Source organism: Paroedura picta, chromosome 3 (assembly GCF_049243985.1).
Source record: "Paroedura picta isolate Pp20150507F chromosome 3, Ppicta_v3.0, whole genome shotgun sequence".
In the NCBI taxonomy this organism is placed as follows: Eukaryota; Metazoa; Chordata; class Lepidosauria; order Squamata; family Gekkonidae; genus Paroedura; species Paroedura picta.
In genome coordinates, this window is record NC_135371.1 from 6400215 (window position 1) to 6428188 (window position 27974).

Sequence of the window (27974 nt, forward strand, 5' to 3'; positions counted from 1 at the left end):
GTTTTCTTTTATTGTTGTGAAGTTAACGCGAATAAATTTACATGTAACTATGTATTAAACTCAGCTTCAGCTTTCTTAATATAAATACTTATTTATATTATTATATATTATATATAAATATTATATTAAAATAAACGGAGCATGTCCAGAGGAGGGCAACAAAGATGGTGAGGGGTTTGGAGACCAAGACGTATGAGGAAAGGTTGGGGGAGCTTGGTCTGTTTAGCCTGGAGCGGAGACGACTGAGAGGGGATCTGATAACCATCTTCAAGTATTTCAAAGGCTGCCATGTAGAGGATGGAGCAGAGTTGTTCTCTCTTGCCCCGGAGGGACGGACCAGAACCAATGGGATGAAATTAATTCAAAAGAAATTCCGTCTAAACATCCGGAAGAAGTTCCTGACAGTCAGAGTGGTTTCTCAGTGAAAGAGGCTTCCTTGGGAGGTGGTGACTTCTCCATCTTTGGAGATTTTTAAGCAGAGGCTGGATAGCCATCTGACGGAGAGGCTGATTCTGTGAAGGCTCAAGGGGGTGGCAGGTGACAGTGGATGAGTGATAGGATTGGGAGTGTCCCGCGTAGTGCAGGGGGTTGGACTAGATGACCCAGGAGGTCCCTTCCAACTCTATGATTCTATACTCAACCACGATGAAGAAACTTCAAACACTGCTACATTAAAAGAAGAAGAGGGAATATCCTGCATCTAGTGAGAGCTGCGATGTTGTACCAAGGGAAGAGACAGGCTGTCCACATTTAGCAGGCACCCCTGCACCTGGGAACTGAACCAGCGCAGCTGGGAGGGCACAGAAGAGTGGGCTGGAGAAGAAATGGGAAAGGGCATAGATTCAAATGAGTAGCCGACTTTAAGAGCGGAGCATAAGTGAGGGAAGCTCATGTTAACTTAATTGCATTGGGGGGGGTTGCAGGGGGTGACGTGGTATGATGTCACTTCCAGTGAGTGTGTGTCTGATGGCGCTTCTGGTGTCATGTGATTTCCAGGGGTGTGGCAGGGAGGTGTGGCCTGCTGACATTAAGCCTGAGGAATGGCTCAAGGGTTTCTCAAGGGTATAAAAGCTGAGAAAGGGAGGTCTAGGGCAGAGGTGGCCACACCGTGGCTCTCGAGGTACTACAATTCCCATGAGTCCCCGCAAGCACAGAAACCAAATCTTTGGAGCTCTGAGTAGTTTCCTGGCGGTACAACAAAATCTGCTCCCTGCTTGAGTCTTCGTTTATTTATTTAAAACCCTTCTATGATGCTTTTCCACCCAGGGAAGGTCTGCAACACAGGAAACGTCAAAAGATGAAAAGATCGACACATTAAAAGCAGCCAGCAGTGTCTTCCATCAGCAATATAATTCAAGTCACCTCCCTCTTAACCTTGAAAGTCTCCCCCCTTTCTATGCTGTAATTCACTGACTAAAGGGGGGGGCACACATATACTGATGTACTTTCTCTGCATGAATCCTCTTAAGTACAGTAACACAAGATTAGGGAGAAAGGCCTTGCATCAATCTCAGCATGTTTTTTTTTAATTCAAAGTTTTTGTTTTATTTTCCAAGATTAAAGATAGTACAATACAAGTAATCTACATTATTGATACAGAAAAAAATAGATTGTGCTCTTCATTTAATACACTTAATTCCCCGTTTCAATCCCCTTTTAACTTATTTTCTTAGGTAAATCAGATAAGGGCCCCATTGTTTTTGAAGGGCCTCTTCTCTTCATTTGAAAATATAAGACCCCACATAGCTACACAATAGTATGAACTTTTGCCCAAAGCTTATAAACTTTTTCACGTTTCCACCAGGAAGGAGAAGCCTACTTTGTTGCCATCTTTTCAGCATTTGTTTGCATAGTTTTTAACAATTTTAACGGTCATTTTTGGTGTCCCATAACACCTATGAAACAATTTATACTTAACACAATCTTAGAGCCATCCACATTTCCACCACATTTAGGGAAAAAAGCCTACTTAGTTGTACAGAAGAAAAATATAAAGGTTGTTATATGAGTATAAGTTCTATAAGTGTAAGTTGTTAATACAAAAAATAGTAAAATAGAGTCTTCGTTAGTTACACCTCCTCAATTAGATGTCTCCTTTTAGTTATGCTTTAAGTTTAAACTGGGAGTCACTGCGGAGATATGTTTTATAATACAAATTCAGCTAACATAGAAAATCTAAGACCCCACACTTACATGATAGTATTCTCCTTTCCGTTCCCCAGTCTTCTTAAGGGGGTCTCATATCGAGGCTTGCTGCATCTTGTTGTTCCCGTTGACTTGTGTTCTGTCCAGTTGGCCTTTGGCATAGAAAGTGCAGTTGTAGTCTTTCCCTTGGAGTATGCATCGGTGAATCTTTGAGACAGTTGTACCTCCTGGGCTCCAATATCAGTACAGTTTTTTTCCCAAGAAGCTCCTTTAAATCGATTACTTTCACAGCAGATCCATATATCTTTTGATTGGTTCTTATGTACTGTTGCTTTGGAGTGTCTGTATGTCTTTTTAGGAAGGGTGTCCTTATCTAGGCTGCAAGGCTCCGACATCCCCTTTTCCATCTCCATAGTTTCAAATTTCTCTTCTGCTGGTAGTTTTCCACCTTGTTTAGAGCTATCGTCAGCCACTGTTATTGATCCATCACTCCTGTTAGAGACTTCTTCCTTGCCGTCTTGGATCTCCTTGAAAATATTTTTAAGCAAGCCTTCTGTAAATGCTTTCAGATCTTGGGTTTGTTTCTCTATTAGATGAGCCATTCTTTTTAGCATAGACATGTTTTAGGCTTGCAAGTCAGCTAATCTCAGGCAATTTTGCAAATAGCCAGTAGAGGTCCTACAGAGTCCTAACAAAAGCAACAGTCTGTTTTGATCTCCGACTTTTCTGGCACTGGTGTTACCCTAGAGGTAGCCCATAATGGAAGGGTGCCTCACACAGAGATACCTTCATGCGCAGAAGCCCATGACTGGACTCTGAGCAGGTTGGCACACACAGAAACCAGCCTGGCAGAGACTGACTATGGAGTCAGTAGGGCCCCTTAAGAAACCTAGGAAGCCAGGCTAAGGCTCCATCTTGTTTGGGCTTCACTAGATTTCTTAATTTCCTCCTTGCCCAACTGACTGAGCTAAATGTGCACGTTATCTAAATCCCCCCCCCAGCCAAAGACCATTAGACTATCTACAGGAAAGGAATATCCCTTCAAGGTACTAACTGCAACTTCTTTTGTCTCTCTTCTCCAGTGTAATTTCTGTCTAGCACCATCTCTTATCCCCAAATGTCTTCCCCCAGTCCTTCCTGATAAAACAAAGACAAGGCCATTAGCCACACGTTACACCTAGCCAAGGTACTCAATGAGATTACTCCACACCTCCCACTCTAGTGACCTCACAGTTCAAACCCACCTATCAGGTACTCATAATATCAGAGACCAATCATCAATCACGGACCTCCCAGTGGGCAGTCTCTGGGGCTGACCCGGGAATTTCAAACACTATATCAAGCCTTGCGCACACCCTGTGTGTGTGTGTGTGCTGTTCCCTCCACACCCGGCATCCTGTCCACTCCTGATGTCGTCAACCCTGTGTTTTGGCTGCTTGGATCCAAGAAAGGTGCAGTATCTTGTTCCCCCTGTAGAACTTAGTGAACTTGTCCCCCTGTAGAACTTAGTGTAACTTGTACCCCTGTAGAACTTAGTGTATGTTTTTGCTTCTGTGTGTGTTTTGAATGTAATCCTGATATTTTCCCCAAATAAATCCCCTGAGTGTAAGCTTTTGTCTTCTTCATTTAAAAAGGGTTTCTTCCAGGGAAAGGACCCCGTAAAAATTGGTAGTAAAGATCCTGCGTTACCCAGCCTCTTGCTATCCCCAGCAATTGGGGTAACACTGGCATGTGACGTATTGAAGTCAGTAAAGCAGTGTCTCGTACTGGAACAGAATTCTCGCGAGATCCTCCCACAACGGCTCTTATCTCTTATCTCCGAAAACCAAAACAAATGCAGTAAAAGCTATTACTAATTGGTTTGAGTTGATTTAAGTCCTTCTTCTGCTTAGGGAAGAGAATTAGCCTGCCTCATATCGAGGTGGCTTCAGGCAGAGCCAAAAAGGGGGAAAAAAGAGAAACGGAGAAATAATTGCGTCTCTGTACGTTGATTGATGTCTTGATATCTTGGAATTTGGCAGATATCCTCCCGTCAGTTCACAGCATTCATTTGCAGTAAATCGTAGTAGAGGGTCAAAGTAAATTCTTGAAGGAAGAAAGAAAGAAAGAAAAGAAAGAAAAGTCCAGACGTCCTCTTGACCCGAAACGCTGACAGCCTGTAATCCAGGGAGATATACTCCCTAAAGGATTGGAGACGGCCCCAAGAATTCCCTAGAACTTCCTGGGTAGAAAGGTGAGGTGAGGTTTGCGTACCCCTCCTCTTTTCTGCCAATTGCTTCCACAATTGACCCCTGTCAGGCTTCAGAGATTGCACTGCAATCCTTTTAAAACGCCATCTTAAGCCACCAATCTCAGCATGTATTGATTTTTAAGAAGGCTTTATTAAATGTGTTTTGGCTCCTCCACAGTCTGAACACTTGGATGTTGATTTTCCCCTCTTGAAGATCGAGTAAACTTTGAGCAGGCAGTGAACCGTTTCCACACTTCAAACCTTTTATGGTTTCTCTCCTTTGTGAATCTTTGCATGTCTATTAAGCTTCACTGCATTAGGAAAGCTCTCATTACAATTGGAGCATTTGTAGGGCTTCTCCCCAGTGCGGAGTCCTTGATGCGAAGCCAGGCTCTTTCTCCATCTGAAGTGCTCCCCAGATTCTGAACATGGATGTGGTTTCTCACTTGTGTGGAGCAGGAGATGTGACGCCCAGACTGCGCTCTGACTGAAGCTCTTCCCGCACTATAAGCATATTCAGGGCTTCCCCCTGTGTGAATCTTTTGGTGTTGAGTGAGGCTGCTGCTGTAAGGGAAGTGCTTCCTGCATTCTGAGCATTCATAGGGCTTCTCCCGTGTGAATCCTTTGTTGTTTAGTGAGGCTGCTGCTGTGAGAGAAGCGCTTCCTGCAGTCTGAGCATTAATAGGGCTTCTCCCCTGTATGAATCCTTTGATGAAAAGTGAGGCTCCTGATGCAAGAGAAGCGCTTCCCGCAATCTGAGCATTCATAGGGCTTCTCCCCTGTGTGAATCCTTTGGTGTAACGTGAGGTTGCCCCTGCGAGAGAAGTGCTTCCCGCAATCTGAGCATTCATAGGGCTTCTCCCCTGTATGAATCCTTTGGTGTAAAGTGAGGCTGCTGCTGCAAGAGAAGCGCTTCCCGCAATCTGAGCATTTATAGGGCTTCTCCCCTGTATGAATCCTTTGATGTAAAGTGAGGCTGCTGCTGCAAGAGAAGCGCTTCCCGCAATCTGAGCATTCATAGGGCTTCTCCCCTGTGTGAATCCTTTGGTGTAAAGTGAGGCTGCCCCTGCAAGAGAAGCGCTTCCCGCAATCTGAGCATTCATAGGGCTTCTCCCCTGTATGAATCCTTTGATGTAAAGTGAGGTTGCTGCTGCAAGAGAAGCGCTTCCTGCATTCTGGGCATTCATAAGGCTTCTCCCCTGTATGAATCCTTTGATGTAAAGTGAGGCTGCTGCTGCAAGAGAAGCGCTTCCCGCAATCTGAGCATTCATAGGGCTTCTCACCTGTGTGAATCGTTTTATGTAAAGTGAGGCTGCTGCTGCGAAAGAAGCGCTTCCCGCAATCTGAGCATTCATAGGGCTTCTCCCCTGTATGAATCCTTTGATGTAAAGTGAGTCTGCTGCTGCAAGAGAAGCGCTTCCCGCAATCCGAGCATTCATAGGGCTTCTCCCCTGTATGAATCCTTTGATGTAAAGTGAGGCTGCCCCTGCAAGAGAAGCGCTTCCTGCATTCTGGGCATTCATAAGGCTTCTCCCCTGTATGAATCCTTTGGTGTTTAGTGAGGCTGCTGCTGTAAGAGAAGCACTTCCTGCAATCTGAGCATTCATAGGGCTTCTCCCCTGCATGAATCCTTTGATGTACAGTGAGGCTGCCCCTGCAAGAGAAGCGCTTCCCGCAATCTGAGCATTCATAGGGCTTCTCCCCTGTGTGAATCGTTTTATGTATAGTGAGGCTGCTGCTGCGAGAGAAGCGCTTCCCGCAATCTGAGCATTCATAGGGCTTCTCCCCTGTGTGAATCCTTTGGTGTTCAGTGAGGCCGCTTTTGTAAAAAAATCGCTTCCCACATTCTGAGCATTCATAGGGATTTTCCCCTGTGTGAATTCTCTGATGCAAATGGAAGTAGCTCTTCTCAGAGAAGCGCGTCCCGCATTCTGAGCATTCATAGGGCTTTTCCCCTGTGTGAACCCTCCGATGCACATAGAGGTAGGTATTAGAAAAGAAACTGTTGCCGCATTCCAAGCGCTTATGAGGCTTCTCCCCTGTGTGAATCCTCTTGTGTTGATTAAGGTTGGATTTGTGAGAATAGCTCTTGCTACAATCAGAGCATTTGTATGGCTTCTCCGCATGGTGACTGTGTTGATGCAAAAGAAGTTGGTCTCTTTCCTTGAAGCTCTTCCCTTGTCCCAGGGAACCATATATTTTCTTGCTTACTTGAATCTTCCGGTCTTTCTTGACACTGGAGATACCAATAAACACTTTTCCATTAACTGGGCAATTCTTCTGTCCTTTTCCTTTTTGTAGTTTGCTCTGGACTGGGGTGTCAAACCTTTTGCTCTTCCGGCAGGCCGCACTGCCCTTCCTCCACTTCTGCCATCTTTCCCGTTTTCTTTTCAGCTGCCTCCGAGGTTCATTTTGATCCCATGTTTCTGCCTTCAGATCCTCATCTCCTTCTGAAGACACCCCTCTTGGCTGCCCCTGTGCCTCAGTCTCTGGCACATCTCCTAGTGGAAAGAAGAGAGAAAGAAAACCAGTAAGATCTTGTAGAAAGGCAGACCGCTCTCCTCAGCCTGTCATTAGCCAATGGGACTTTACCCAGTAAGAAGTGGAGCTCTGCAAAAGGGAAAGGGACAGGGAGAGGAAGGGAGGTGGGGCAGAGGGGACCCGAAGCGTAGACCAAAGTGGAACTATTGGGAAGGGCTGTGGGTCAGGGTGGGGCACTGATAGGCAAGCACACAGCCCTGAGTTCAATCCCCAGCATCTCAAGTTGAAAGGTCAGGGGGTGAACTGAATTGTATTAGCCCTCTGAGGAAAGGCTGTGGGACGAGGGAAAGTTCAGCCTGGCCCCTTCCAACTCTATGGTTCTCTGCAGTCCAGGTCTCTTAGGCCAAGTACTTTCAAGGCATCCAAGTCCTCATATCTTTTTGGCCTGAGTTTGAGGAGATATTTGTCCCCTTGGGTTTAGTGAGGGAGAAGTCAGCCTTTTTCTGCCTCCGTACAAAATTCTTCCATCTTTAAAAATACCCTAATTTTCGGCGGAGCTATGGCACTTAGATAGCTCGAATACTTCGAGCTCCTGTTCCACTGAGGGTCAATCGCTGCTGTGATTGACAGAATCGGGTTTTGGGTACGCAAACCCACCCACCATCAACTCAGGAATTCCTTGTGAATCTCTGGGGCCTCTCTGTTCCGCAGGGAAATTAATATTCCCTGGAACGCAAGCTCAGTGTGCACAGGGTCCAGTAAGTGCCGTTCGCCATTTTAAAACTTTCGTCTTTCCTTACAACTCTGCAATCTACACAGCTCTTACTTTAATCTTCAAAGCTAATTGGATTCCTCCTTGCAAGACCTTTGACTCATCACAACTCCGGAGTGAAAACAACTGGCAGACATCAGATCGAGCCTACAAACAGTGCGTGGGGGTTTCCCCCGGCACCTTCTCCCCTGCAACAAACTCTCGGCGTGGAAAACTGCTTTAACTTAAGCAAGCTAGAGTGACAGGAAGATAAGTGCGAGAAGGCAAAGAAAGGGGTTAAGGCAGCCAGAACATCCCCTCGCCACTGTTTATAAATCGGAGATTGAAAAGCAGATACAAGAATCTCGCGAGAGCTGCTTGCCAGAACGAGAACTGGCTTGGAAAAGCTTCAACAGGTCATTAAAGCGACGGACGACAGCTGGTGAGACATTACTTTAATATCAAAACAGACTGTTGCTCTCCGTTTGGACTCCGTAGGACCTCTATTGGTTATATGCAAAATTGCCTACAACATGTCCATGCTAAAGAGATTTGCTTATCTACTGGAACTACAGACGGAAGACCTGAAAGCACATATAGATGGCTTGCTTAAAGATATGCTCAAGGAGTTCAAGGGCGGCAAGGAAGAAGTCTCTAACAGGAATGATGAATCAATAACAGTGGCTGATGATAGCTCTAAACAAGGTGGAAAATTACCAGTAGAAGAGAAATTGGAAACTATGGAGATGGAAAAGGGGATGCCGGAGTTTTGCAGCCTAGATAAGGACTCCCTACCTAAGAAGACATACAGCCACTCCAAAGCAACAGTATACAAGAACCAATCAAAAGATATATGGATCTGCTGTGAAAGTAATCGACTGAAAGGAGCTTCTTGGGAAAAAAACTGTACCGATATTGGAGCCCAGGAGGTACAACTGTTTCAAGATTCACCGATGTATACTCTGAGGGAAAGACTACAACTCCACTCTCTAAGCCAAAGGCCAGTTGGACAGAACATGGGTCAGTGGGAACAACAAGATGCGGCAGGCCTCGATATGAGACCCCCGTAAGCCTCCTCCTGCTTTCTTCAGTAGCCATATAGGCAAGCTGAATTTGAATTAACATATCTCTGTAGTGACTCTCAGCTTAAGCTTAAAGCATAACTAACAGGAGGCACCTAACTGAGGAGGTGTAAATGTAACTAACGAAGACCTTATTTTACAAACTAATGAAGACTCTATTTTATCATTTTTTGTATTTAATAATGTACACTCATATAGCTTACAACCTTAACAACCTATATATAGGTTTTTCCGTACAACTAAGTAGGCTTTTATTCTTTTGTTTTCTTTTCCCTAGTGGAAATGAGGACGGCTCTAAGACCACGTTAAGCTTTGGGTAAAAGTCTATAATATTGTAGCCATGTGGAGTCTTATAATTTAAATGAAGAGAAGAGGCTTTTCAAGAACAATGGGGCTCTTATCTGATCTACCTAAGAAAATAAGTTAAAAGGGGATTGAAACGGGGTATCAAGTGTATCAAACAAAGAACATAATCTTTTTCTTTCTGTATTAATAATGTAGATTATTTGCATTGTATTATCTTTAAATATTACAAAAGGGGATTGAAACGGGGGACTAAATGTATCAAATGAAGAGCATAACCATTCCTTTTCTGTATTAACAATGTAGATTGCCTGTATTTCATTATCTTTAATCTTGGAAAACAAAAATAAAAATCTTATTAAAAAAAAATCCCCTAGTTTTCAACATGTACTTATTTATCTGTAAAATTTCTAAGCTGGTTTTGTAGGGAACCTCTACATGAAGGTAAAGGTATCCCCTGTGCAAGCACCGCGTCATGTCTGACCCTTGGGGTGACGCCCTCTAGCGTTTTCATGGCAGACTCAATACGGGGTGGTTTGCCAGTGCCTTCCCCAGTCATTACCGCTTACCCCCCAGCACGGCTTACAAAATGAAACATAACTAAAACGGAAAAGGTTTTAAACCCAGCTCACAAAAACACTCCCCCATAAAAAAAAAACCCGCATCCAACAGCAAAAGATGTAGCAGCTAAAGATAGATATTAACTCTCCTCTACAAAAAATGGGGAAGGTAAATGCCACTAAAACTTTAATTTAAAAGCTTGGGTAAAGATAAAAAGTTTGGCCTCTAGGTCCTAAGAGAACTTCGAGGCTTCTCCCACAGGGAAGTTGGCACCCCTGGAACTTGCCTGTGAGCACCAGCGCTCCCCTCCCCCCAAAAGCAAGCCAGAGCTTGTAAGGAGCATCTTCGCAGGCGGTCTGGGGAGGAACAGGTAAGGCAGTTTCTCCAAGTGACCTGGCCCCAAACGAACTGATACTCCACGTTCCCTGTATTGCTTCCCCCTCTTACCTGAGAAGGGGCCACCTGCACACCCTCCTGATTCCTCACAGGTGTGGAGGATCCACATTTCTCTTGGATGGAGCCGTGCATCAAGGAATGGTCCAGGGACCCCAAGTCCTTCAAGAGGAACAGAAAACACCATGAAGGGATTTTGACTTTCCAAGGAGGTTCATGGTGGGGTTAATCTACCTGCCCTTTTTAGGACTGGGGGCGTTGGGAATGTGTGTATCCAATTGGCCTACAAGACCTTTGATTGCAGCTTGATTCCAGGGGTGCCAACATTCCTGTGGGAGAACGAGTTCCCGGAGGAGATCAGGGCCCTGACGGAGCTTAAACAGTTCCGCAGGGCCTGCACAAAGGAGCTCTTCCGCCAGGCATTTGGTTGAGACCAGACACAATCGACAACGACTGGAAGGCCCCTGCTCCCCCCCCCCACTCCCCCTCAGAAGTCCACCAACATGCTCTGGACCTGTTTGTATTGCTGCATTGTTGTATTGCCTATATTATTTATACTATTACATTGTTATATGGTTATTATTGTAAAGTTATTCACGTGCTATAGATGGTTTTATGAACTGTTGTTGTTCTTATGTAAACCGCCCTGAGCCCCCGGGGAGGGCGGTATAAAAATATAAATAAATAAATAAATAAGTGCAAACACCAGCATTCATAGGAAACAAGCAGGGAGCTTATTCTGAGACCAGCCTGAGGTAAATCTTAGTATCAACCAGTTGTTGCAGGACGTTAGGTCTTCAACAGGACATGCCTAAGGGAAACTTTATCTCAGGCGGATTGGCAGCAGATAAACAAATCTCCGGGATCGTGGACAGAGGGTAGTAATAGGAGAAAGAACATCAGACCGCCGACAACTTACTTGTGGAGTCCCACAGGGAGCGGTCCTCTCTCCTATCCTATTCAACATCTTCATGTGCCCTCTTGCACAACTGGTACGGAAGTTTGGGCTGGGTTGCCATCAATATGCAGATGACACCCAGCTCCTCCTCCTGATGGATGGCCGCCCTGACTCTCCCCCAGAAGCATTAGCCAGCTGCCTGGAAGCAGTGACGAGATGGCTCAAGCAAAGTCGTCTGAAGCCCAATCCTACAAAGACGGAGGTCCTGTGGCTGGGTAGGAAGGGCCCATGTGAGGCCATACGCGGTCAGGGCCCTGAGTACCTGAGGGATCGCCTCCCTGCCTACACCCCCAAAAGAGCCCTGCGCTCCACTGCTACCAACCAGCTAAAGGTCCCTGGCCCTGAAGAAGTCCGCCTGGTCTCAACCAGGGCCAGAGCATTCTCTGTTCTGGCCCCCACCTGGTGGAACGAGCTCCCGGATAAGATCAGGGCCCTGACGGAGCTTAAACAGTTCCGCAGGGCCTGCAAGGAGGAGCGCTTCCGCCAGGCATTTGGTTGAGACCAGATATATATAACCAACAGCGACCAAAGGGCCCCTTCTCCCCACTCCCCCCCTCAGAACACCACCTATACAATCTGGACCTGTTTGTATGTTGCAACGTTGTATTGTTTATTGCTTATACAATTATAATGTTATATGTTTACAATTATTAGTTATTATTGCACCGTTACGCAAATGTTTTATAGACTGTTCCATGTATTGTTCTTATGTTATTATGTAAACCGCCCTGAGCCCCCGCGGAGGGCGGTATATAAATATAATAAATAAATAAATCAAATTTAAAAAATTCCTCTGCTACAACCCAGTTATCGGCTAGACCCGGGAAACCCTACAGGGAGTGTAATCCTAATTGGGTCTCCTCAGAACCCTACTCAAGTTTGTACAATGGAGCTTCCTCCTGTAACGTGTTCTTAGGCAAGCGCTGGGTTCCCCAGTCAAGGGAACGTCATCGATGAACTGCTACCTCCACAGGTACATGCAATTCACACTCCTGGCAAACTACCCTCTGCCCACCAGGGCTTCCATTCCTCAAAGCCCAGCTGAAAAGATCTCCCCACAGTGATGGCCTGGAGTGGTGACAGATGCTCTCTCCTGTTCTTTATTCACGATAAACGGGCCAGGATCCTTACCCAGAGAGGCCACCGCCTCATAATTCTCCTGCATGACTCCCCAGTAGAGGGCTCTTTGGGCCGGATCCAGCAGGGCCCATTCCTCCGGGGTGAAGAACACGGCCACCCCCTCAAAGGACACGGGGGGCCCTGAGGGAGGATGTCCACCGTTCCCCTTCTCTGACGATCCAAGAGGGTTCCCACAAGAAAGCAAAATACCACAGGGGAGTAAGTATGGAATACATCAGACTGACGGGAAGCAACATTAAACGTGTCTTTTCAGACTCAGAAGTGAAGCATAATTTGGGAAAGTCACAGGAGTGCCCTCTAAGGACAATACTCCAACTTTTCAAGTAACATAAAACATTCAGGACCTCATCAGTACCAATTTCGAAAAGTGCATCAAATAGGCAATCCACACATATTATTCACACTGGGGTGATCCCATCCCAGTAGACCCACCCTGGCAGTCTCCTGCCTAAACCATTCAGATCCAGCTGAAGTATTCAGACCATTCAAGGAAGTCCCGAAAATCAGGAGGCCAATGAGCAATAGAACCAGGTTTGCTTCTGCAGTCACAAGAGGGGCTCCCCTGGGAAACAGGAGGGGAGGGCCTGGAGGGGTCCCTCCCAAGTTTCCCCTTCCAGGATGTCGGGGGAAGGAGTGAGGTTTGAGGTGACGCTTGGAGGAGCCTGAGAGAGGAAGGCCACCAGGAACACTTGAAGCAAGGCCTGAGGCCCGTCAGTGTGTGGGGGGGAAGCTTGAGCTGAGGCCTGCCAGATGCTCCACCCCTCAGCCTCAGAATCTTGACAGACCTCACCCAAGGACACAGCAGAGAGCCTTCCCTTTTCTTTCCCTGAAAGAGCCCCAAATTATTCTCCCCCTCATCCAGTCCAGTCAGGGAGGAAAAGTCCACGAGAGACGCCCCTTTCCCAGTACTGCTCTCTCCTCCTCACCGGACAAGGGGGGACCTGCACACCTTCCCGACCTCTCACAGCTCTGGAGGAAGCGCAATTCTCCTGGATGGTGCGGCGAATCCAGGAATGGTCCAGGAACCCCAAGACCTTTCGGAGGAAGAGAAAACACCATGAAGGGATGTAAAGTTTCCAAGAGCTTTTACGGTATCAAGAATTCCCCCAGACTTTGGGAAGGAGGAGATCGTACAAAATCTTTGAAAATGGGCAAAAGTCACGCCTCGTGATGGAAACAAAACAAACAAAAACCCAAAGCCAACAGTATTACGAAGCTGTTAGCAGATGTTATTCAGGAGAAACGCTGAGGTAAACTAGCAGACAGTATTGAAGAGAAATTCTAAGGCACAAACTTGGAGGGAAGAACTCTGAGGTAAAAACTATTAAGAGACAGTTTGGCATAGTGGTTAAGAATGGGAGCTTTTAATGTGGTGAGCAGGGCTTGATTCCCCTTCCTCCACATGCAGCCAGTTGAGTGACCTTGGGCAAGTCACAGCCCTGACAGTACTGTTCTGGCAGGGTGGTTCTTTCAGAGATCTCTCAGTCCCATGTACCTCACAGGGTGCCTTTTAGGGGGAGAGGAAAGGAAGGCTGCATTGGGACTCCTTCAGGTAGTGAAAGCGGGGTATAAAACCTAAATATTTTTCATGAGTGGTGGGAAGTTAGGTCTTTATCAAGACATGGCTTTACACCATATAAACGCATTCCTCTGCTACCACTCAGTTACCTGCTGGACCTGTCAAACCCTACAGGTCGTGCAATCCTAACCAGGTCTCCTCAGATCCCTACTCAAAGGGGCTTACTCCAGGAAGGTGTTCTCAGGCAAACACTGTGTAATGTCTCAGTATGCTCGGATACAGATTCATGATAAAAAGGCCAAGATCCGTACCCAGGGAAGTTGCCGTCTCATAATTCTCCCGCATGACTTCCCAGTAGAGAGACCTTTGGACCGGATCCAGCAGAGCCCATTCCTCCCGCGTGAAGAACACGGCTACCTCCTCGAAGGACACGGGGGGCCCTGAGGGAGGAATTCCCCACGTCATCTTCTCTGACGGCCCCTGAGTATTCACACAAGAAAACAGAATCCTCAGGCGAGACACAGGAAGGAAAAATAGAAAAGTCAATCTAAAAAACACTCAATGTGTCTTTTCAGACTCCAAAGAACAACCCAGAAGCCATATATACTCTGGGAAAATCAGGAGGTTGCCATCTTGGAAAGATGCCTCAAGCCCTACAGATCGAGGGGAGCGTGCCTAGCTGGGCTTCAATTCAGTCCAGTTGGCTTCACACTTGCCTGGAATTCAGTAGGAGCGGAAGCAGATCGACTGTTCCCTTCCCTGTAATAACATTCTAACTCTACTCTCTCCAAGATCCAGCCGTTAAGAGCAGGGGCTTCCAATCTGGCGAGCTGGGTTCGATTCCCCATTCCTCCACATCCAGCAGGCTGGGTGACCTTGGGCCAGTCACAGTCCTGTTAGTCACAGGCCAGTCACAGTCACAGTCACAGTCCAGCAAGTATTCAGTCTCGGCCCTCCCTCCCATAATGCCGTAAAATCTGCTCCATTTAAGCTGATAAGCCCAGTTGCTGATTCTGGGCCTGCCACTCCCTCAGGCTAGCCTACCTCACAAGGCTGTCATTGTCAGGACTATATGGAGGAGAGCAGACCTATGTGGTGTGGCGTTTTGGGTTTTCATTGGGGAGAACTGTAGGGTTACACTCCGTGCTTGCTTCTCAGGGCTTCTGCAGCTGCAAATGTATGTGGCATGGAAAAGGGAGCATCGGAGCATTACCTGCATTTTTAAATCTATCAACGCTTTGCAGCTGCCAAATTTAAAAAAAAAAACCCTGGGTCTGAAAAAGCCACGGAAAGGAAGTGACAAGATTTACCACCCGTGCAGCTCAAGGTCCAGCTCAAGGATTTTAGGGTTTAGGGCTTACTGAATTCCATCTTGGGGCCAATCTTCAAAGCCCCAAAGAGCCCGAGGTTACCCTTGGAGCCCGCTTGATGTTGGCCCCAAACGGGGCGGGGCAAACTGAGGGTCTCCAGATGTCCCTGGACTACAGTTCCTATGAGCCCCGGCCAGCGGCACATGGGAACTGTAATCCACGGCCATCTGCAGAGCCCCAGTTTGTCCACCCCTGCTGTCGTGGTTAGGAGAGGCGGCAGCCTCGGATCTTCTCTAAACATCAGCGCCTGAACCCCCATCAGTGGAAAGTTCCCCCTCCTGCAATCGGGTGGGCGAGCAGCCTCCCCCCTCCTGGAGCCGCCGCCCCCTTCCCCCTCCCCGTCCAGGCAGCACCCTGATCTCCCCCCACCCCTTCCTCCCCCCTCGCCTGCACCCACCTCGGCTGCGCCCCCTTCCAAGAGGCGAGTCCTCCCTCCCTCCCTCCGGCCGGCCGGGGAAAAGGGGCTCCGGGACGCTCCTCCCGGGCACAAAGGGCGGCGGATCTCCCCCGCCCGTCCCCGCCTCTCTGGATCCCCCCCCCAAGACACGCAGGCTCAGCTCCGCCCCTGCGTTTGCGCGGCATTTTGGGAGTTGTAGTTCCCTGTAGGCACTGTAGGGAAATCTCTGGGGCCTGATTGGAGCCTCTAATAGTCCAGGAGGGAGGGGGTGGGAGAGCTCTGCTCCGGAATCAGCCCCTCCCCTCTGAGGCTGGACAGTTTAACTGTCATTCTTCCTTCTCTTTGCCTCTCTCTCTTGTGTTTTCTTTTATTGTTGTGAAGTTAACGCGAAGAAATTTACATGTAACTATGTATTAAACTCAGCTTCAGCTTTCTTAATATAAATAATTATTTATATTATTATATATTATATATAAATATTTTATTAATATAAACGGAACGTGTCCAGAGGAGGGCAACAAAGATGGTGAGGGGTTTGGAGACCAAGACGTATGAGGAAAGGTTGGGGGAGCTTGGTCTGTTTAGCCTGGAGAGGAGACGACTGAGAGGGGATCTGATAACCCTCTTCAAGTATTTAAAAGGCTGCCATGTAGAGGATGGAGCAGAGTTGTTCTCTCTTGCCCCAGAGGGACGGACCAGAACCAATGGGATGAAATTAATTCAAAAGAAATTCCGTCTAAACATCCGGAAGAAGTTCCTGACAGTCAGAGTGGTTTCTCAGTGAAAGAGGCTTCCTCGGGAGGTGGTGACTTCTCCATCTTTGGAGATTTTTAAGCAGAGGCTGGATAGCCATCTGACGGAGAGGCTGATTCTGTGAAGGCTCAAGGGGGTGGCGGGTTACACTGGATGAGCGATAGGGTTTTGGGTGTCCCGCATAGTGCAGGGGGTTGGACTAGATGACCCAGGAGGTCCCTTCCAACTCTATGATTCAATACTCATCCACGATGAAGAAACTTCAAACACTGCTACATTAAAAGAAGAAGAGGGAAAATCCTGCATCTAGTGAGAGCTGCGATGTTGTACCAAGGGAAGAGACAGGCTGTCCACATTTAGCAGGCATCCCTGCACTTGGGAACTGAACCAGCGCAGCTGGGAGGGCACAGAAGAGTGGGCTGGAGAAGAAATGGGAAAGGGCAGAGATTCAAATGAGTAGCCGACTTTAAGAGCGGAGCATAAGCGAGGGAAGCTCCCCTCTGCAAAGGGCCGGGCGAGCAGACGCCTCCCTGCGGCGAGACCCCTCTGAAGACCCTCCCCGAGACCCCCCCTCCACCTCTAGGGCCCCCCCGCACCCTCCCCCCCAACCCTGTGGGGCAGCATGCACCCCCCACCCCCACCCGCGAAGCCTCCCTCCGAGGTGGGAAAATAGCTCCAGGATTTCCCTCCCGGGGACAAAAAGCAGCGGCGGCTGCCTGCTCTCTCCCAAATTCCTAGCCCGGGCTCCATCTCATCCGCACGGGATCCTGGGAATTGTAGTTCCCTGCCTCGAGACCAAGGCGGCAAGATCTGGGCGGGGGGCTCTGGCAGAGGAATCCTCGCAAGAGGCCAGTCGCACCGTAAAGTCTACACAAATTGGAAGCGGGATCAGGAAAGGAGCCTTGGTTGGTTCTTTTAGGCCGCTTCTTTCACTCCCCGACGGAATCTCAAAGCGGCTTACAATGGCCTTCTTTTCCCTCTGCCTACAACAGACACCTTGGGAGGGATGGGCCCTGCAAGGCACAGGTGCTATTTGGCCAGGGATGGACCAGGACACCTGCTTGAATCTTCCTCATTCCCTCCTCCCCCAGGCTTTCTCGACAGGAGGGTTGTAAAACCATGGTGTTTCTCATAGGGCTTTGCCAAGAGGGTGGAAGTTAATCATTTTAATATATTTATAATGTAAAAACTGCCATTATCGGGTGGTATGGGCATCTATGGCTATGTCAACTCCCCCCCTCCAAAGGACTGATGCTGGGCCTGGAGGGGGTGGAAAGGGGAGGGGCTGGTCATCAGACTCCTTGCTGGCTGAGGCCTGTCACAAGGGGTAGGGACCGGGGTGCAGAACAGCTAAAAACTCTCATGTTAACTTAATTGCATTGGAGGGGGGCAGGGGGTGACGTGTTGTGATGTCACCTCCAGTGAGTGTGTGTCTGATGGCGCTTCTGGTGTCATGTGATTTCCAGGGGTGTGGCAGTGTGGCCTACTGACATTAAGCCTGAGGAATGGCTCAAGGGTTTCTCAAGGGTATAAAAGCTGAGAAAGGGAGGTCTAGGGCAGAGGTGGCTACACCGTGGCTCTCGAGGTACTACAATTCCCATGAGTCCCAGCAAGCACAGAAAACAAATCTTTGGAGCTCTGAGTAGTTTCCTGGCGGTACAACAAAATCTGCGCCCTGCTTGAGTCTTCGTTTATTTATTTAAAACCCTTCTATGATGCCTTTCCACCCAGGGAAGGTTTGCAACACAGGAAACGTCAAAAGATGAAAACATCGACACATTAAAAGCAGCCATCAGTGTCTTCTATCAGCAATATAATTCAAGTCACCTCCCTCTTAACCTTGAAAGTCTCACCCCTTTCTATGCTGTAGTTCACTGACTAAAGGGGGGGGGGCACACATATACTTATGTACTTTCTCTGCATGAATCCTCTTAAGTACAGTAACACAGGATTAGAGAGAAAAGCCTTGTGTCAATGTCAGCATGTACTGATTGTTAAGGCTTTATTAAATGTGTTTTGGCTCCTCCAGAGTCACTTGGATGTCGAATTTACCATCTTGAAGATCGAGTAAACTTTCAGCAGGCAGTGAGCCGTTTCCACACTTCAAACCTTTTATGGTTTCTCTCCTTTGTGAATCTTTGCATGTCTATTAAACTTCGCTGTATTAGGAAAGCTCTCATGACAATTGGAGCATTTGTAGGGCTTCTCCCCAGTGCGGAGTCCTTGATGCGAAGCCAGGCTCTTTCTCCATCTGAAGTGCTCCTCAGATTCTGAACATGGATGTGGTTTCTCACTTGTGTGGAGCAGGAGACGTGACGCCAAGACTGCGCTCTGACTGAAGCTCTTCCCGTACTCTTAGCATATTCAGGGCTTCCCCCTGTGTGAATCTTTTGGTATTGAGTGAGGCTGCCGCTGTAAGGGAAGTGCTTCCTGCATTCTGAGCATTCATAGGGCTTCTCCCCGGTATCAACAATTTGGTGTTGAGTGGGGCTGCTGCTGTGAGAGAAGCAATTCCTGCATTCTGAGCATTCATAGGGCCTTTCCCGTGTGAATCCTTTGGTGTTTAGTGAGGCTGCTGCTGCGAGAGAAGCGCTTCATGCATTTTGAGCATTCATAGGGCTTCTCCCCTGTGTGAATCCTCTGATGTAAACGAAGTCTGTCCTTCTTAGCGAAGCTCTTTCCGCATTCTGAGCATTCATAAGGCTTCTCCCCTGTATGAATCCTTTGATGTAAACGAAGTCTTTCCTTCTTAGCGAAGCTCTTTCCACATTCTGAGCATTCATAGGGCTTCTCCCCTGTGTGAATCCTTTGATGTACAGTGAGATTGCCCCTGTAAGAAAAGCGCTTCCTGCATTCTGGGCATTCATAAGGCTTCTCCCCTGTATGAATCCTTTGGTGTCTAGTGAGGCTGCCCCTGCAAGAGAAGCTCTTTCCGCATTCTGAGCATTCATAGGGCTTCTCCCCTGTGTGAATCCTTTGATGTAAAGTGAGCCTGCCCCTGCAAGAGAAGCGCTTCCTGCATTCTGGGCATTCATAAGGCTTCTCCCCTGTGTGACTCCTCTGATGTAAACTAAGTCTGTCCTTCTTAGCGAAGCTCTTTCCGCATTCTGAGCATTCATAGGGCTTCTCCCCTGTGTGAATCTTATGATGATCAGTGAGGGTGCCACTGTAAGAGAAGCTCTTCCCACACACAAAGCATTTATAGGGCTTCTCCCCTATATGAGTCTTTTGATGCACATTGAGGTAGCTATTAGAACAGAAGCTCTTCCCACACTCCAAGCATTTATAGGGTTTCACTCCTGCGTGAGTCTTTTGGTGCACATTGAGGTGGCCATTAGAAGAGAATCTCTTTCCACATTCTGAGCATTCATAAGGCTTCTCCCCTGTGTGAATTCTCTGATGTATATTGAGCTCAGTATTACCAACAAAGCTCTTCCCACATTCTGAGCATTTGTAGGGTTTATCCCCCGTGTGAATCCTTTGGTGTCTAGTGAAGGTGGAACCGCAAGAGAAGCTCTTCCCACATTCTGAGCATTCATAGGGCTTCTCGCCTGTGTGAATCTTTTGGTGTTGAGTGAGGGTACACCTGTAAGAGAAGCTCTTTCCGCATTCTGAGCATTCATAGGGGTTCTCCCCTGTGTGAGTCCTCTGATGTAAAGTGAACCTGCCCCTGCAAGAGAAGCGCTTCCTGCATTCTGGGCATTCATAAGGCTTCTCCCCTGTGTGACTCCTCTGATGTAAACTAAGTCTGTCCTTCTTAGCGAAGCTCTTTCCGCATTCTGAGCATTCATAGGGCTTCTCCCCTGTGTGAATCTTATGATGATCAGTGAGGGTGCCACTATAAGAGAAGCTCTTCCCACACACAAAGCATTTATAGGGCTTCTCCCCTCTATGAGTCTTTTGATGCACGTTGAGGTAGCTATTAGAACAGAAGCTCTTCCCACACTCCAAGCATTTATAGGGCTTCACTCCTGCGTGAGTCTTTTGGTGCACATTGAGGTGGCCATTAGAAGAGAATCTCTTTCCACATTCTGAGCATTCATAAGGCTTCACCCCTGTGTGAATTCTCTGATGTATATTGAGCTCAGTATTACCAACGAAGCTCTTTCCACATTCTGAGCATTTGTAGGGTTTATCCCCTGTGTGAATCCTTTGATGTACAGTGAGGCTGCCCCTGTAAGAAAAGCGCTTCCTGCATTCTGGGCATTCATAAGGCTTCTCCCCTGTATGAATCCTTTGGTGTCTAGTGAGGTTGGAACTGCAAGAGAAGCGCTTCATGCAGTCTGAGCATTCATAGGGCTTCTCCCCTGTGTGAATCCTTTGATGTAAACTAAGTCTGTCCTTCTTAGCGAAGCTCTTTCCGCATTCTGAGCATTCATAGGGCTTCTCCCCTGTGTGAATTCTCTGATGTATATTGAGCTCAGTATTACCAACGAAGCTCTTCCCACATTCTGAGCATTTGTAGGGTTTATCCCCTGTGTGAATCCTTTGATGTACAGTGAGGCTGCCCCTGTAAGAAAAGCGCTTCCTGCATTCTGGGCATTCATAAGGCTTCTCCCCTGTATGAATCCTTTGATGTAAACTAAGGCTGTTCTTCTCAGCGAAGCTCTTTCCACATTCTGAGCATTCATAGGGCTTCTCCCCTGTGTGAATCTTCTTATGCAGATTGAGGTGGCTACGCAGAGAGAAGCTCTTCCCACACTCCAAACATTTATGGGGCTTCTCCCCTGTGTGAATCCTTTGGTGTTTAGTGAGGGTGGAGCTAAAAGAGAAGCATTTCCCACATTCTGAGCATTCATAGGGCTTTTCCCCTGTGTGAACCCTCTGATGCACATTGAGGTAGCTATGAGAAAAGAAGCTCTTGCCGCATTCCAAGCACTTAAGAAGCTTCTCCCTTGTGTGAATCCTCTTGTGTCGATTAAGAATGGATTTGTGAGAATAGCTCTTGCTACAATCAGAGCATTTGTATGGCTTCTCCGCATGGTGACTGTGTTGATGCAAAAGAACTTGGACTCTTTGCTTGAAGCTCTTCCTATGCCCCAGGGAACCATATATTTTCTTGCTTACTTGAATCTTCCAGTCTTTCTTGACACTGGAGACACCGATAACCCCTTCTCCATTGACTGGGCAATTCTTCCTTTCTTTTGCTTTTTGTAGTTTGCTCTGGACTGGGGTGTCAGACCTTTTGCTCACCCAGCAGGCCGCAACGTCCTTCCTCCAGTTCGGCCTTTCTTCCCGTTTTATTTTCAGCTGCCTCCAAAGTTCATCTTGATCCCATATTTCTGCCTTCAGATCCTCATCTCCTTCGGAAGACACCCCTCTTGGCTGCCCCTGTGCCTCAGTCTCTGGCCCGTCTCCTGTTGGAAAGAAGAGAGAGATAAAACCAGTAAGGGCTCTGGGAAAGGCAGAAGGCTCTGCTCAGCCTGTCATTAGCCGATGGGACATTCCCCGATGAGAAGTCGAGCTCTGAAAAAGGGGAAAGGAAAAGAGAGAGGAAGGGAGGTGGGGCCGAGGGAACCAGAAGAGTAGATTGAAGTGAAACCATCGGGAAGGGCTTTGGATTAATCGTGGAGCACTGATTGACAAGCACACAGCCCTTAGTTCAATTCCCGGTATCTCCAGTTGAAAGTTCAGGGGGGTGCACAGAGTAGGGGAGGAAAGGGTGGGTGGGACATGGGAATGTTCAGCCTGGAGAAGAGGAGGTTGAGAGGGGACAGGATGGCTTTCTCAAAGTATTTGAAAGGTTGTCACTTAGAGGAGGGCAGGGAAAGGTTCCTGTTGGCAGCAGAGGACAGGACCTGCAGTTACGAATTTAAACTATGTGTAGAATGGTACGGGCTAGATATCAAGAATAAAATTTCACTCAGCAGAGATCAGCAGTGGAATCCCCTCATTTGCAACATGTCCTTATTTATGTATAAGATTTCTATACTGGCTTTATGGGGAACCTCGACATGGCAGCTTAAAAAATAAAACATAACTAAAACAGAAAAGTTTTTAAACACAGCTCACTAAAACAGCCCTCCCCCCCCCAAAAAAAAAGCATTTGGAGCACCAGATGAAGCAGCTTAAAATGGATATTAACAGTACATAAAAACAGAAGGTATAAAACCGCCAAAACCTTAATTTGAAATCCTGGGTAGAGCGAAGCATTCTGGCCTGTAGGTCCCAAGAGAACCTCAAGGGGAAGGGCTTTCCACAGGGAAATTGGCACCCCTGAAACCTGCCTGTGGGCATCACCCCCCCAAAAAAAAAGAAAAAACAAAGAAAAAAAAGAAAGCCAGAGCTTGTAAGAAGCCCAAAATGAACTGAAACTCCATGTTCCCTGAATTGTTTACTCCCTCTTACCTGACAAGGGGACACCTGCACACCACCCTGATTCCTCACAGGTGTTTAGGATCCGCATTTCTCTGGGATGGAGCCGTGCATCAAGGAATGGTCCAGGGACTCCAAGTCCTTCCAGGGGAACAGAAAACACCATGAAGGGATTTTGACTTCCCAAGGAGGTTAATGGTGTGGATACTCTACCTGCCCTTTGTGGGCCTGGGGGAGTTGGGAATGTGTGTATCTGAACGGCCTACAAGACCTTTGTTTGCAGCTTGATGCAAACACCAGCATTCTTAGGAAACAAGCAGGGAGCTTATTCTGAGATCACCCTGAGGTAAATGCTAACATCAACCAGGAGTTGTGGGATGGTAGGTCTTCAATAGGACATGCCTAAGGGAAACTTTCTCTCAGGCAGATTGGCAGCAGATAAACAAAGTCCTCTGCCCCAAGGTGATGGCCTGGAATGGTGACAGATGCTCTCTCCTGTTCTTTTTTGAGGATAAACGGGGCCAGGATCCTTACCCAGAGAGGCCACGGCCTCGTAATTCTCCTGCATGACTTCCCAGTAGAGGGCTCTTTGGGCCGGATCCAGCAGGGCCCATTCCTCCGGGGTGAAGAACACGGCCACCCCCTCGAAGGACACGGGGGGCCCAGAGGGAGGATGTCCACCGTTCCCCTTCTCTGACGATCCAAGAGTGTTCCCACAAGAAAGCAAAATACCACAGGGGAAAAATTTAAAATTAAATGTGTCTTTTCAGATTCTGAGGAGTATCCCAGAAGCTATGCCTAATTTGGCAAAGTTACAGGGGTGCCCTTTTACAACAATACTCCTACTCTAAAAGCAGGGCAAAGGTTAGGAGGAGGGTTGGCTGGGCAGTAGGGAGGAGAGCTTTTCAAGTAACATAAATGATTCAGGACCTCCTCAGTTGGAATCTCGAATAGTGCCCGAAACAGGCAATGAACACAGATTATTCGCACTGGGGTGATCCCATCCCAGTATCCCCACCCTGACAGAATCTTGGCTACCCCATTCAGATCCAACTAAGGTTTCCAGACCAGTCAAGAACCACCATCCCAAAAATCTCCAGGCCAATGAGCAATATAGCCAGTCACAAGAGGGGCTCCCCTGGGAAACAGGAATGGGGGAAGGGAGGGCCTGGAGAGGTCCCTCCCAAGTTTCCTTGGGAAGGAGTGAGGTCTGGTGATGCTCGGAGGGGGCCTGGCAGAAGGAGGCCCCCAGGAACATTTGCAGCAAGGCACGGGGCCCCTGAGTGTGTGGGGGGGAAAGCTTGAGCTGAGGCCTACCAGGTGCTCCACTCCTCTGAGTCTTGACAGAGAAGGTCACAACCTCACCCAAGGACACAGCAGAGATCCTTCCCTTTTCTTTCCCTGAAAGAGCCCCAAATTATTCTCCCCCTCCTCCAGTCCAGTCAGGGAGGAAAAGCCCACGAGAGACCCCCCTTTCCCAGTACTGCTCTCTCCTCCTCACCGGACAAGGGGGGACCTGCACACCTTCCCGACCTCTCACAGCTCTGGAGGAAGCGCAATTCTCCTGGATGGTGCGGCGAATCCAGGAATGGTCCAGGAACCCCAAGACCTTTCGGAGGAAGAGAAAACACCATGAAGGGATGTAAAGTTTCCAAGAGCTTTTACGGTATCAAGAATTCCCCCAGACTTTGGAAAGGAGGGGATCCTACAAAATCTTTGAAAATGAGAAAAAGCTATGCACTGTGCTGGAAAAAAAAAAACATTATTATGAAAACATTAGAAGATATTACTCAGGGAAAAAGGCTCAGGTAAACTAGCAGACAGAATTCAAGAAAAACTCTAAGGAACAAACACTACGGTACGAACTCTGAGGTAAAAATTATTAAGAGGCAGCTTGGCAAAGTGGTTAAGAATGGTAGCTTCTAATCTGGCGAGCCGGGTTTGATTCCCCTTCGTCCACATGCAGCCAGCTGGGTGACCTTGGGCTAGTCACAGCCCTGGCAGTAGTGTTCTGATATCAACAATTTTCACAATAACAATAATTCCCCCAGACTTTGGGAAGGAGGGGATCGTACAAAATCTTTGAAAATGGGCAAAAGTCACGCCTCGTGATGGAAACAAAACAAACAAAAACCCAAAGCCAACAGTATTACAAATCTGTTAGCAGATGTTATTCAGGAGAAACGCTGAGGTAAACTAGCAGACAGTATTGAAGAGAAATTCTAAGGCACAAACTTTGAGGGAAGAACTCTGAGGTAAAAACTATTAAGAGACAGTTTGGCATAGTGGTTAAGAACGGGAGCTTTTAATGTGGTGAGCAGGGCTTGATTCCCCTTCCTCCACATGCAGCCAGTTGAGTGACCTTGGGCAAGTCACAGCCCTGACAGTACTGTTCTGGCAGAGTGGTTCTCTCAGAGCTCTCTCAGTCCCATGTACCTCACAGGGTGCCTTTTAGGGGGAGAGGAAAGGAAGGCTGCATTGCGACTCCTTCAGGTAGTGAAAGCGGGGTATAAAACCTAAATATTTTTCATGAGTGGTGGGAAGTTAGGTCTTTATCAAGACATGGCTTTACACCATATAAACGCATTCCTCTGCTACCACTCAGTTACCTGCTGGACCTGTCAAACCCTACAGGCCGTGCAATCCTAACCAGGTCTCCTCAGATCCCTACTCAAAGGGGCTTCCTCCAGGAAGGTGTTCTCAGGCAAACACTGTGTAATGTCTCAGTATGCTCGGATACAGATTCATGATAAAAAGGCCAAGATCCGTACCCAGGGAGGCTGCCGTCTCATAATTCTCCCGCATGACTTCCCAGTAGAGAGCTGATTGGGCCGGATCCAGCAGAGCCCATTCCTCCCGCGTGAAGAACACGGCCACCTCCTCGAAGGACACGGGGGGCCCTGAGGGAGGAATTCCCCACTTCATCTTTTCTGACGGCCCCTGAGTATTCACACAAGAAAACAGAATCCTCAGGCGAGACACAGGAAGGAAAAACAGAAAAGTCAATCTAAAAAACACTCAATGTGTCTTTTCAGACTCCAAAGAACAACCCAGAAGCCATATATACTCTGGGAAAATGAGGAGGTTGCCATCTTGGAAAGATGCCTCAAGCCCTACGGATCGAGGGGAGCGTGCCTAGCTGGGCTTCAATTCAGTCCAGTTGGCTTCCCACTTGCCTGGGATTCAGTAGGAGCAGAAAAAGACCGACTGTTCCCTTACCTGTAATAACATTCCAACTGTGCTCCCTCCGAGAGCCAGAAGTGTGTTAAGAGCAGGGGCTTCCAATCTGGCGAGCTGGGTTCGCTTCCCCATTCCTCCACATCCAGCCAGCTGGGTGACCTTGGGCCAGTCACAGTCCTGTTAGTTCTGTTCTCACAGAGCAATCCTGTCAGAGCTCTCGGCCTCAGTAACTCATGGGGGAGAGGAAGGAAAGGTGAATGTAACCTGCTTTGAGACTCTTTTGGGCAGTGAAAAGTAGGGAATCAAACTAACGCGTCTTTATGCCAAAAATGGGTCTGTGTAACACAGCAAGTATTCAGTCTCGGCCCTCCCTCCCATAATGCCGTAAAATCTGCCCCACTTGAGCTGATAAGCCCAGCCGGTGATTCTGGGCCTGCCACTCCCTCAGGCTGGCCTACCTCACAAGGCTGTCATTGTCAGGACTATATGGAGGAGAGCAGAACTATGTGGTGTGGCGTTTGGGGTTTTCATTGGGGAGAACTGTAGGGTTACACTCCGTGCTTGCTTCTCAGGGCTTCTGCTGCTGCAAATGTGTGTGGCATGGAAAAGGGAGCATCGGAGCATTACCTGCATTTTTAAATCTATCAACGCTTTGCAGCTGCCAAATTTCAAGAAAAAAAACCCTGGGTCTAAAAAAGCCACGGAAAGGAAGTGACAAGATTTACCACCCGTGCAGCTCAAGGTCCAGCTCAAGGATTTTAGGACTGTGCTTACGGGGGGGGGGGGCAAACTGAGGGTCTCCAGATGTCCCTGGACTACAGTTCCTATGAGCCCCGGCCAGCGGCACATGGGAACTGTAATCCACGGCCATCTGCAGAGCCCCAGTTTGTCCACCCCTGCTGTCGTGGTTAGGAGAGGCGGCAGCCTCGGATCTTCTCTAAACATCAGCGCCTGAACCCCCATCAGTGGAAAGTTCCCCCTCCTGCAATCGGGTGGGCGAGCAGCCTCCCCCCTCCTGGAGCCACCGCCCCCTTCCCCCTCCCCGTCCAGGCAGCACCCTGATCTCCCCCCACCCCTTCCTCCCCCCTCGCCTGCACCCACCTCGGCTGCGCCCCCTTCCAAGAGGCGAGTCCTCCCTCCCTCCCTCCGGCCGGCCGGGGAAAAGGGGCTCCGGGACGCTCCTCCCGGGCACAAAGGGCGGCGGATCTCCCCCGCCCGTCCCCGCCTCTCTGGATCCCCCCCCCCAAGAGACGCAGGCTCAGCTCCGCCCCTGGGTTTGCGCGGCATTTTGGGAGTTGTAGTTCCCTGCAGCAGAAGCCAAGGGGCAGATGTTTGGGGAAGGAGCATCCCCCCCCCCCCCGAGGGTATTCCGGCTCTCCTTCCTTTGGGATCCTTCCTGCGCCTCCAGGCAGCCTCTCCTGTGGCGGGCAACTTGACATGGGCAGGTGCCTTTCAAGAGAATCGAGGAGCCTATCTGGAGTAAACCTAAGGTCTGGATTCAAGTCCGGCATCTTATTGCAAATACTGGGTCCCTCCCCAGGGGTAGTCAAACTGTGGCCCTCCAGATGTCCATGGACTACAATTCCCACGAATTGCAAACGCTGGCAGGGGTTTATGGGAATTGTAGTCCATGGACATCTGGAGGGCCACAGTTTGACTACCCCTATTCTGCTGCAATTGCGCTGGTGACAAATGAGGGCAGGGTGTGGAGAGATGGGTGTCAAAACCTGTCTTTAGGAATATTCGTTGAGTGTGGGAGAAGACTGGCCCCTGGGAATTGCGGCATAGCGGTTACAGATGAGCTTTCCAGAGCCCTGTCTTCAGAGATGTGAATGAAAATCCGACTGCTGACTCTTCTTAGGGGGAGTTTACATGGCAATCAATTCCTCCTGGTTCTGCATTCAACATCATTTCCCTCCTTCCTGTGAATTAGGCCACAGGCACAAAAATGGCGCCCTGCCTTAATCCACACGGGGTAGTCACAGTACACAGGTGTCCACCCTGCTCCTTCTGTCTCCATTTTTTCACTGCTGATAAAATGTTTTGTGCCCACATGCCTCTTTCATGGTTGCTGAGCTGTATTTTTGTACACTGTTGTTTACTACCCAAAGGAGTCTCAAAGTGGTTTATAAACACCTTTTCCCTTTGTCTCCCCACAACAGACAACCTGTGAGGGATGTGGGGCTGTGAGAGGTCTGAGAGAACTGGGAATGGGCCACAGTCACCCAGGAGGCCTCAAGTGTCTCAAAGCATTATCCAATCACCTTCCCTTCCTTAGCCCATAGTAGACTCCCTGTGAGGGAGGTGGGGTAGAGAGCCTCACTTGGAAGCTGGCAACCCTAAGAGGAGGTCTCTCTGTGCACAGCAGGCTTGACCTTAATCAGGTTTTTTAAAAT

The 27974-nt window shown here is 48.3% G+C and overlaps 2 protein-coding genes across 2 annotated transcripts; both read right to left on the reverse strand.

Moving 5' to 3' along the window:
- Nucleotides 1–1214: 1214 nt before the first annotated feature.
- LOC143834226 (uncharacterized) lies at nucleotides 1215–26795 on the reverse strand. The gene is made up of 7 exons (XM_077330868.1): nucleotides 26680–26795; nucleotides 25618–25808; nucleotides 13875–14043; nucleotides 12971–13078; nucleotides 12036–12194; nucleotides 10001–10108; nucleotides 1215–6876 (listed from the first exon to the last, which is right to left on the reverse strand). The coding sequence occupies exons 2-7, from the start codon at nucleotides 25708–25710 to the stop codon at nucleotides 5054–5056; spliced, it is 2460 nt and encodes an 819-aa protein (XP_077186983.1). The 5' UTR covers nucleotides 25711–25808; nucleotides 26680–26795; the 3' UTR covers nucleotides 1215–5053.
- On the reverse strand, nucleotides 18613–26786 carry LOC143833771 (uncharacterized). Its single transcript, XM_077330004.1, has 9 exons — nucleotides 26680–26786; nucleotides 25170–25338; nucleotides 23900–24007; nucleotides 22933–23091; nucleotides 22432–22539; nucleotides 19748–21440; nucleotides 19510–19669; nucleotides 19080–19392; nucleotides 18613–18770 (listed from the first exon to the last, which is right to left on the reverse strand). The coding sequence occupies exons 2-9, from the start codon at nucleotides 25321–25323 to the stop codon at nucleotides 18613–18615; spliced, it is 2853 nt and encodes a 950-aa protein (XP_077186119.1). The 5' UTR covers nucleotides 25324–25338; nucleotides 26680–26786.
- Nucleotides 26796–27974: the final 1179 nt, after the last annotated feature.